General features: G+C 39.3%; 1 protein-coding gene across 1 annotated transcript; it reads right to left on the bottom strand.

Annotated features, from left to right (window-relative positions):
• Window positions 1-3732: 3732 nt before the first annotated feature.
• On the bottom strand, window positions 3733-10164 carry LOC139119053 (uncharacterized). Its single transcript, XM_070682670.1, has 2 exons — window positions 9993-10164; window positions 3733-7348 (listed from the first exon to the last, which is right to left on the bottom strand). Exons 1-2 carry the CDS (start codon window positions 10073-10075, stop codon window positions 5416-5418), a joined length of 2016 nt encoding a protein of 671 aa, XP_070538771.1. The 5' UTR covers window positions 10076-10164; the 3' UTR covers window positions 3733-5415.
• Between the last annotated feature and the right edge of the window lie 1788 nt (window positions 10165-11952).

Genomic DNA, 11952 nt, shown 5'->3' on the forward strand with positions numbered 1-11952 from the left:
TATGCAAATTAAAAGGCAGATTAAAACACAACGTCATTAGGTTTTTGGGCGAGTATGTTGTTAAAAGTTACTGTTTTTATTTGCCAGTTTTAGCAAAAATTAAAAAACCAGCATTTTTTACGAGTCTATTTTGCCCCCTAATCTAGTCATTAGTTTGTTTGTTATTTCGCAATGTGTGTTGCTTTCAGGTAGTCCGTGCAAATTAAAGACTTACTCTTTTGCACATGGAACGTTTCTAAAGCAAAATTTTAACCATTAACCATTTTAACCATTAAAGTTCAAAATCAAGAATAACAATTGGGGGTTACAGTGCAAATGTTGGCACTAGAGAAATATATTGTCCAATATTTACGGACAAGTTAAATTCAATACGTGCGCCAACCCAACTCTATCGGTCGAAAGAAAATTACCGATTTTCAAAAAATGAAGCAAGTAAAATATATTTACTAGATGCGCTTCAAATTAGCCCCTACAAGTGTTAAGCCAAAAGAAAATTGTAAAAGTTTGAGAGTAAAAATCATTGTCCCCGTGGCGCATTCTAACTTAAATTCTACGAACACGATATTTTTGGGTTTTAATTCTGATACCTTTACATTGATGAACAAATCATAGGTGAAATAAAACTACTGATTCAGACATCCCTTCAACTTCTGTCGCCAAAAACAATCTGAGGATATTTGGTTTCATCATATCCGAATCTAAATATTTGATCATGTTTTATTGATTTGCATTAGGGAGAAGATAAGCTGACCGTGCGGATTTAACGTTTTCACTCACTTTAAACACCTGTATGAATGAAGGTGGATTTTTACACTCGGCTAAGGAAAAATATCGTCATGTTTTTTCTATAATCGTAAGAGTTGTGACACAATACACAAAATGATACAAAAACGACAACCAATCATGACCTTAAAGAGATAGCTACAACACTTGATGATATTTTCATTATTTATGTTCAAGAAAACACAAGGTTCAAAAAAAAAATTAACCATGCAAGCACAAGACACTGAGTTCTATATGCAATTATTTATTGAAAGCAGGAATTCTAGCCTGCATAGACTTAAATTCAAATGTCAACGATGATATTTTGAATCACACGCATACAGACTGAATTGGCAAGTTTAGGACTGGGTATTTTGACATTCTCATATGAGTGGAACAAGAATTGCGTTTTACAGACTGACAAATATTTTATGTAACATGCATCTAATGTTATGATGGAGCCTTCATGTATGAAATGATTGATGCATTGCAGATTACCTGGCCGTAGACCACTTTGCACAAAATAGAAAGAAAAATCGTTGCAATAGTTGAACAAATTCTACAATGAGTCTGTGAATACTTAACGGATAAAAAATCTAGGTGGGGTTGTTTCTTTCAACAAGTATTAAGGTCGCTTCAAAAATATTATTGCTTGTCGGTGACAAGTCTACTGATTCTCAATGTCAAGATCAGCAAATTCACCTTGACTTAACATCTCAGTAGGTAAGCTGCCGATTGTGAGGATAATCACTCTTGCATTTTCAGAGTGGAACCTTTTCCATAAATATTTTGAAGTAGTCTTAAAGCGTGTTTCTTTATATTACGATTGCAGGAAGTTCTAAGACACAAACTCATTCAAATATATCCTTGTTAATATAAAAATGGTGCTATCAAATGGTACTGTTCGGCAGTTTCTCTTTAGTCTTTGATTTATTTCAGTCGCTATCTCTGTGATATTGTTTCTAGTGGATTCTGAATTCTACAGTGTTTGGAATCACAGCAGTATTAGCTTTTCGTCTCTTTTAATGACCTTATGCTAAATACTTTACCGGCTTTTACGAGCACGCTAGATGGTTGCCTTGTAACAAAGAGGGCGCTGTAATCGTCCAAGGCAAATCACAGTTGGCCCATTTGTATAACTATAGTCAATATTGTCCAGTTTCTCTCATTTTGCCAAATTCTGTGGCAAAATCGGTAGCGATTATCCTTCAAGTAATTAGATCACAACACCCGCTATTAATGACAATATTACCATGCCCTGTCCAATGCGTATTGGTCGAGCTGAACTACGTGACTGCCCACAAATACACAGTAATGGTTTGTTTTCATGCCCGTGAATATGAATAATATCGTAAACAAAGTTACGGCTAAAACGGAAATTTTGATTTGTACAAAGATCATAATCAACCACAAAATAAAATGGAGCATTTGTGGGCCAAGTTTAGACGCATTTTTCAAAAACATCTCCGGATTTTCAAAATTTTTGCAGCGCGCACTACTCACTGACAGGTTCTGGGGCGCCGTTGTCGTTCGCACGGGAAATTTTCGTAAATTTTGACGGTTTTTAGGGGTTCATTGATAATATAATTGAAATGACAGACTCCGCGCTGACCATTAACGTTTATTTATGGGCAAGAGCGTGAGCAGAGCCAAATTAACGGGCTCGGCAAGCCTCGGCCGTTAATTTTTGGCTTTCCTCTCGCCCTTGCCCATAAATAAACGCTAATGGTCAGCGCGTCGTCCGTTATTTCTATAATCACAATTACGATAATAATTGGGTTTTTATTATCAAGTTTAGGTCAACTCCTAGTCATCCCTGGTTTTAAACGAATATGCTATGTCTGCCTTTGTCTGCCCTGCATGGGCGGCCTGATTTAGGTTGGCCCTGAATAAAGGAAAGGCTCTGGAGTCGAAATCGTGTATATTGACGCCCTCACAGTTGACTTGCGACCTTTTTCTGCCTTCTTTCCTTATCAGATAAGTCAGTAGAACGTTTTACATTTCCTGCTACTTATTTTAAGTGAGTGCCACTCTTTCCGGCGAATATACGTTATAGTCGCTCACCGTGTTTGCTGCAAGTTTAGTAACTACTAGTACTAATCCTGTCGTAAATTTTGAAAAACCACAAACCAATTGCGAAAGTTTGATAACACTTAGATCAATTTCATCAGTTGCTCTCCCATGACTTTGGCTTGACAGCAACTAATTCAGCCTGCAAAGTTACGTAGTGGCTCTCGACTTCACCTTTGTATAATTGGTAGTAAACAAAATTGTACCTTGATCTGCCTCATATTATGAGACCAAAACAGATATCCCCCGTTGGCATTCACTTAGGAAATAGGGAAGTGAAGTCTGTCACTCTTTTTTATTGAATGCGACCCGTAAAAAAATGCAAAGTTTAGCAAAATTGGACGTGATTTTAAAATGATAAAGAAAAGTCCAGGGTTGGAGATTTAAATACGTGAGGTCGGGTTACAGAACATATTTTTGTAGCAGTTGAAGCCGTGTTCCATATTAATTCATTTCCCATTGGTCAAAACGGAGAAACCTAGGCAATGAAATAACGAAAAATGCAGTAATATATATTCACAAATTATGTTGACAGCTCTACAAGTACTTCAAGTCCAAAAGTCATCAGTGTACGGCTAATTTTGTTAGGTTTGATGTTTAATGAAGTGGTGCTTCATTAAACATCAAACCTACTTCGGAAATTAAATGTTTATGCAAATTGGCGGGTACAAGCGAAAGCTGTACATCCGTGATGCAACCGGAGGGAACGAAACAGTTGTATGATACATATTCAAATTAAGACGATTGGAACTGTTTGCAGATAATTGTATGTAAAGTATTAGATTAGTTTGTTTACAGTTTCATGGGGATTATCAACCGATCATCATCAATTTTCGTCGGAATACTCTGTACGAAATAGAATATACTCTATACGTTGATAAAGAGCAAGGAAAGCTTAAATGTGTTGATTGCGTACATCAGTTTTTTAATCGTTATGCCATAATCCTCCAATCGTGTCAGCTGTGCAACCTCCATGTCGATTAAGATTACGTCACCATCAGTATGAGCTCTAGGGTCACTGGTTGAGTACTTATGTTGAAATTATTAAGGTAGTATGCACCTCCAAAGTGAAAGACTTAAACTTTTGCTCTAACTTTCCTCAAGGAATCTTTTAATCATTCTCTTTCAAAATCAAGAATAAAAATAGGGGGTCACCGTGCAAATTTTGGTACTAGAAAAACAAATTACCCAAGATTTACCGATATTAGAAATTCAAAATGGCCGCCATCCCTGTGTTAACTCTATATAGAAAAATAAAAATTTTCGAATTAGGAAAAAGTAAGCCGGTGAAAAGTTTTCTTTCACCAAGAGCTTTAAAATGAACCCCTACATGTGGTATATCAGAAGAGAATTGTAAAAGTTTGAGAGTCTGAACGTCTGTCCCCGAAGTGCGTTCTACCTTAAGGTAGAACGCGCCTCGGGAACGGATAGTCGGACTCTCAAATTTGAATAACTCATTTTTGACCTACAACTTTTGGGAGCTCATTTTAAAGCTCCCGGAGAAAGAAAAACTTTCGACCTTCATTTGCTTTGTTTTCCGAAAATCCGAGATTTAATTTTTCACCCACAGAGTTAACACAGGAATGGCGGCCATTTTGAATTTCAAGTATCGCAAAATGTTGATTGATTTGTTTCGCTGGGTCCCTATACTTCGCACGTTGACACCCGATTTTAATTGTTGATTTGATAGGAGACTGAATGAAAGTTTCATGCAAGAAAGTTTTAGCAAAAATTTAAGTCTTTCACTTTCGAGGCGCATAGTACCTTAGGTATATTTGACATCCAAATTGCGAATTTTCGAGTTTCATCTCTCATGTTTTATTTGAGTACACTCCGTAGCCTTAGATCTTTAAGGCTTAACAAAGTCAATTGTCATATTTTTAAGTAACACACGTAGCGTGAAGACCTATTGACGTTATTTAAATTCTTGTGTTTTTTCCGTAAACCAATAAAAAATGGTTATTTCATATTACACAGTGACATGTTTACTTCTGTAATTTGGTGAACGCTATTGCTGCAAACACGCAGGCACTTCACGACTGTCGAATCAATCGCCATGATACATGTATGTTCTCGAAACAAGTACTCCGTTGAAGACGTGCGCTTTAGTAAAACGATCCATGATTGGCTACTTTCGACCAGGATTTATAACAATTATGCTTCTTATTCAGCAACTTTAAGATATGACTTGATGGAGCGTACTTCTTGTGAAGCGTCCTGGAATCATGCTTGCAAGCCTCGGCTTGTCAGCTCAAGGTTCACAATCGAAGTTGATTCGACTTAGAATCAAGCTGAAGAGGTTTATTTGCATGTAATGTGAGTTTACCTGGACAAACAATAACAGGAGATTGAAGCAAAAGACAATTATTGTCTAATTGAAACTGCGGTGATGACACCGACAGCAATTTTAACTCCCGCGGGTTGGTACTATACTTGTGACTGAATGGGAAAGACGCTGACAAATTTCCTTGCAAGCTGCTCAATAGATCTCAAACCACTTGTCGTGTAAGGTGCACTTTCGTTAACGTTAAACAGGAGACCATGTATTTCCAATTTGCGAAAAGTGTTCCTCCGTCGGTGTTTTCACGAAGAAACTGACTCTTTGAGCTCCGCATCCGGGATTTCGTAGGCTGTACTCACTGACACAATGTTGAAACCCTGCATATCAAGGCTGACAACTTTAAGAAGATGTCTGCCGGGGAGTAAGTTAAAACCTACGTCATGGACGACGGTAATCAAATAACGGTTCAGACAGCTGAGCGTTGTCACGTACTCGTTATCAATAAACACTGTTGCGTTTCCGCATTTGTTTTGCTCGCACATGACCGTCGTGATGGCAAGAGTACTGTTCAGGTCTCGATAGGCGGGGATGGTGATTTCAAACTCGATGAAGGCCTCCGGCTGCTGTGTTTTCCAAACCTGTTTGAAATCTGTGCGGCCATCCAATTTTTTGAGGATGTACAACCTCCAGCCGTACTTGTCTTGGGGCGTGAGCGTCATTTCTGGCTTTTGGTACTCTGTTTCCATGGCGGACCAGCACAGTGGATGGGTTATGGCGGTCGTTTCGAAGAAAACTGGTGGGAGATCTTTCTGGTGTAGTTTTTTGTCATCCCAATGTTTGTAATCAGGTCGTACACCTTCCAAAATGGCTTGTTTAACAGAGCCGCGGCTCGCAGATAGCTCTTTTTCTAAAATTTCAATTGTTTCCAGCAGAACCTCTTTGACGAATTCCGCCAGGAATACCCCGACCATGTCGTGCCCTTTTGGTCCCGGATGATCCTTATCATTTTCACTGAGAAGATAGTCAGCTCTCTGTTCTTTGACTTGTTTGCATATAGCATCCGGCATGCTGATTGACGGAACGTCGTAATACTCGCTGAGTGGTACGCTGGCGTTTCTCTCGTTGTTAACGCAGGATCTCTTGCTAATCTGCCTGCCGTGCAGAAAGTTGGTGTAAATCAACTGTGGTTCGTTCGGCAAGTCCGCCAGAATCATCCTTGTTAACCTCTCGTGGCCGAAGATACCGTCTGGATAACCGAAGTCGTTATGCGCAAACTCCCACAGAAGTAGATCCATTTCGCGCACGTTACAGTGCGTTTCGAAGCAATAGCCGTAGTAATAACTGTTCGTCGCGCCAATTGCACCGTTTTGCACCGTGACGTTCGAGCCCAACATCTTTTCCATGTAGTTTCCAAGGGATGTTGCGTAAATTCCTTGGGAGCCACCCACCCCTGCACCAACAGAAACGGAGCCTCCTACGACACCAATAGCGAATGTTCTGTTCATCAAGAGCACTTCTTTGAATTTTTGAATTAATCTCTCGACTGACGTTCTGTGCTTTAAGGCCAATTTCACCATTTCCTCATCTATATGAATTTCTTCCTTCTTTTCCTTCAGCAAACTCTCAACATCCTTTATTCTTGCCCTGACATCGGCTATTCTCTCCCTCAGCGCCCTGTCAACATTGGCACGAACTGAGTTGGACGACTCAGCCTCAGTGTGTTGTACCTCATCGAAGCCTAAGTGAGCGGACGACTCAGTGATAGTGTCTTCTTCAAGATCCTCACCGAAGCCTAAGCGAGTGGACGACTCAGCGACGGTGTTTTCTTCAAATAGCTCGCCGAAGCCTAAGTGAGCGGACGACTCAGTGACAGTGTCGTCTTCAAGTTCCTCATCGAAAAGTAAGTGTGTGGACGACTTAGTGACAGTGTCTTCTTTTACATCAAAGCGCATGCGTGTGTTTTGAAGATGTTTCGGAGCGGTGACGCCATATTCTCGGATGATATCCGCCTGATTGGTCGAGATGACACTGTAGTAGAGTGAATAAATTAGAACCATGCTCACCGCTCCAAGAATGTACGGTACTGCACGTCGTTTACTCCACATACCGATACATGTACGATATGGTAGCACACTGAAAGAACACTTTGTTTCCCAGTAAACGTCGGAACCCGGATTCCCCGTCGGGATGGTCATAATTCCGGTGTGCCTCGCTCGGTATCTCCTGAGTTTTTGTCTGTGAAAATCAAACGAGAAAGAAACGATTTTATGAGATCATCGCAGATAGAGAGCGCAGTCTGACTACGCATGCGTGAACGTAACTTTGTTGAAACATATTATTTCTTGAAACATATTATTTGTTGAAACAAACTATTTGTTGAAACATATTGTATTTTTTTGCGGTTTTGATGCCACGTGACCGCATCAGTGAGTTGCGTTTTTGCGGTGTCAATGATGCAAAGTGCCTTGAGATACTAATTTACTTTTTCTTCATTCCTGGTGAAATATCTTGTTATTATAGTGCAGAAATGAGAAATTACTTGGGAATTGAAGAAAGTTCAATTGAACAGTTTCATGCGACCACTCGGTGATACAAACCTTTTTATTTATGCTAAATAAATCTCTAGACTTCAGTGGTGCAAGTCGGTGAATTTCGAAAAAGCAAAATCATTTGCAACAGTTTCTCTTGTGTCTCTTCTATTTCATACAAATCTATTTGACAGCCCAGGTCAGGTCTTCCTGGCTATCGAACGCGTTACCTTTGAGTCTGCGCAGTGGCGATGTAGTTTCTGTTGGTGAAGTTCCCCACCCACTCATCGCGGCGTTCACACAACTAACACGTTTCCTATGAAAACAGAACACAAATCATCGCGTTCAACCCACTCAAACACTCACAAATCACAGACTTGAACCATATCTTACACATCCCAGATTGAAGTAATGTACAATCCAGTTTCGTAAGTTCAAAAGCTGACCATCGAATTTAAAGTACAATTTATTGCCGTTCTTTCTTGAGACAATGTCATATTTTTTTTTAATCTATGCCATCCCATTTGTTCGGGGCACAAGTTATGATATTAGGTCCTATCTAATGCTGCTGGGGATGCTACCGTCTGTGTGACAGTAAGCACCTTTCTAGCGAATTAATATCACATGACTACGGCTGTGCCAATGTACATGATTAGGACATGCGCAATACAAGTGCACTAACTTACAGCACTGCGCACCATGTTTCGCGGTTACACCATGGAAAATGATTGCCATACGTGTGAGACACTCTTTCGTTGGGATTCTATGAAAAGTGTTTGATGTTCAAGAACCTCCATTTATCATCACCAGTCTAGACTCCTTAAATCAAACCCCTATTTCAGCCATTTGTCTTCTGCACAGTGAAGTTGACATCATAACTTCGTCGTCGAATGTTCACACTTCCATACTTACGTAAGATGAAACACTGGGGTTTCGTTTCATATGCGCATTTTGATTACCCTTGGTCCTTAGTTTTATGTCAAGAAATGGGTTTTTAGTAATTTGGAGGATAACCAAATGAGAATGCATTTTTAAAGGAAAAAACAATCAACACACTTCTAATTACACCGTGTACGGCTTTTATTTTGAACACGCTGCTAATCACAATCTTTTCGGACCAACATCACTGTGAACATATTGGCAATAAGCGGCCGTTACAAAGGTGGTTGATTGCTATTATATAATAACAGTATGTTGAAATGATAGGTTGAGACATCAAAATGCGATTTGTTTCTAGCTGAGAGGTAGCGCGTGTTCCAACTTTGCTCTGTCGCGAATATAGCACGATTATTTCCACCTCTCGACCAATCAGATAGCTGGGTGGCCATCGCCAACAGACGATTGCTATTCATGATATTCAGATAATTGATATTTGATTACATTTTGTCCTTTATTTCTTTTGTGTAATTATTAATTTGTCTTGTCGTTTTCAGCCACTACTTCACTAATTAAGAGTTTGTGTCAGTAATTACCTCGAACAGATCAGTTAAAACAATGCACAGCCAATGGCATGAGCCACAGCTGTCAATAAGTATCTAAATGCCATGCTTGAGAATCAACAGCTTTTGTGAAAATAAGAATCAGGGTGTAGAATTTGGCCATCAGTTTATTTCTCGATTATATTGTCTTTATCATTCAACTGCGTGGCTGCTGGCGGGGATTTTGATAGACTGTTCTGTATATTAACTCGTTTAGGTTGACCATGCTTTATGCAGTCACAAATTAAAGGGTGAACGATATGGACATCAAACACCGTGACAATTATTTACGATTATAGGAAATAAAGGAATGTTATCAAGCCAAATGACGACTTTCCAAGCTCCATATATGATTTTATCGTAAAAAATAAGAATCCCCAAAAATCGTCTCTGAGGCATTTTCTACCATAAGCTAGTATTGGCCTTGGCGCATGGCATTACGTCACATTCAGACACACGCATACGGCAAACGGGAATCGTCGCGTTTGATACGAACGCTCTCCACTAGACGACGGTCAGAAGTGCAAAAAAAAACAGCGACCAAATTATGGTTTAACTTCCATCACACAAGATAAGTTGCTAAAATGATATGATTTTCAGATCACTGCAGTATTAATATTTTGAACAACATACGTTTTTACAATGAAAGACACTGAAAATTTAGAAGAAAGAAGCGGGGTGTCATTTTCCTGATATCCTGAAACTGAAAATCTGGTTGATTACGCCTCAATAACTTTCACCAAATGATCTAGTAGTACATACTACGTTACAGGGTTTCGACATGTCAAATAATAAAACGTTATCATCCAGATAAGAACCCAAGAAGTAAGTCGTACAGTCCTATACAATTCAATGAAAGTTATACAATCTTACCTTATCCGATTGGCACCAATTTTCCCCAGGCGGTTACAGATCACATACGTGCGTACAGCCAGATTGCCCGTGCCTGAATGCATATGCTTGACCTTTCACCCACTGGTCCGAGAGTGGAGTGTCCGTTTCTGCCTGCTCTAAGCCTCTTTAAATAATTCTATCTAATAGCTGACCCATCTGATGCGTCAGACTGTCCCTATCTGCCATACCAGCGCGTATTGTGGTTTTTAGCTCACGTGTTCACACAGGTGAGCTAATGTCATAGCGATGTCTGTCTGTCTGTTCATGTGTGTATGTGAGTGTGTGTCTGTGTCTGCATGTCTGTCTGTCTGTCTGTTTGTTTACAAGATAAATCAAAAACACCTGAACGGATTCAAGTCAGATTTGGTAGACGGGTACCATATGCTAATGGCAAGAACTGATTAGATTTTAGTTACGTGATTTGCACATTAATTAAGTTATGAAATATTATTTATTGTTTTCACATGGTTTCCTAAGGAGACAGTAAGAACAGTGTCGACATATATCAAGAAATACTTCATGAAACTTTTCACAGATGACAATCACAGAACATCGTGATGATACTCTGAGGGTGATGTCAATTGTCTGCTCATTTCCATATTTAATGAACTTTTGTAATTAGTGATACAACTCCCTAATTCCTATGCATAATTTTATGATACCTGCTACAAATATTGATCTTGTAGATATTTAATTGTACTGAGAAGCGTTGGGCAGTGTCAAGTTAATAATAGCTAATTTGCATATTCAATGAAGTTTTGTAATTAGCCATATAACTCCGAATAACCGTACCAAATTTGATGAAATCTGCTGCAGATACTGATCCGACAGATAACTGATCCGGCAGATATCTGAGTGTGTTGAGAAGCATGGAGTAGTGTGAAGTTAATTGAGGGTTCATTTGCATATTTAATGAACTTTGTAATTAGTGAGATAACTCTGAAATCATGACATCAAAGTTGTTCCTTGCAGAACTTCATAAAAATGGATATTTCCGGACAGGGAAAGGCGTGTGGGGCTGAGGCAGATGCGAACTGATTTTCAAAATTTCATTTTGTTCCTTAAAAAAAACTATATCAATAAGTAAAAATACCCCTAACGACAATTTCCCTACGCTGCCACTTGTTCAACGTCAGACATGATGTTGAATAGGGACATTGCCAATTAACTGCAGTGAAACTGTTGATGCCTACAGTCTTTTTGTCAATAATTGTATTAAATATGATGGTCTTTTAATACAGGTTGTACCTCATACCACACCCTCGCTAGATAATACAATGCTAAAATGTTTGAAATAAGGCACTGCGACAGCTTTTTATGACTGCCCATGGTCAAACTTCCATCTAATTATAGTTAGAAGACGCTCCTTTATCCTGAAAACAGTAAAATTTGCTTGTTTTCATAGTAATTGTCTCTTTCAGATTATTTGCTTCACAATAGCTCGATCATTTAATGAAAAGAAATACACGGCGCTTTGATTAATTCCAGCGGAGGGTTTACTGTGTGACCTGAAGAATATCGCGAAGCCTTTTACTGTAAAATCACTCATTTTCTTTCGCAGCGCAAGAGGGCTATTTAAGAGAACCTTCAAGTCTCTCCGCTCTAGTTCTCATATAGCACAAGGCAGCCCATCGTGTACAAATAACAGTTGCCGATCGATGTAAGACAGTGGATATTTGTAAGTCGGTGGCCAGTTTTGTTTGGTTTATTTGTTTACGTCACTAATCCTGCGTAGGGGGTTTATTTTACATGTTGACAGGCAAGTGAGAAGGGTAATCAAGGGCTTGACACCCATTCAGAAACGGCTATCCCAAAATGTAAAGCGCGGCACGCATTCTTTTGTGATACACTTAACAATAGAGAAGAGGGTTTTGTGCGCCTTTTTAGCCCAATGAAAAGGAGTACACCGTACGACATCGTCAAAGTAAACAACGCGGTT

Source organism: Ptychodera flava, chromosome 19 (genome assembly GCF_041260155.1).
Source record: "Ptychodera flava strain L36383 chromosome 19, AS_Pfla_20210202, whole genome shotgun sequence".
NCBI lineage: Eukaryota > Metazoa > Hemichordata > Enteropneusta > Ptychoderidae > Ptychodera > Ptychodera flava.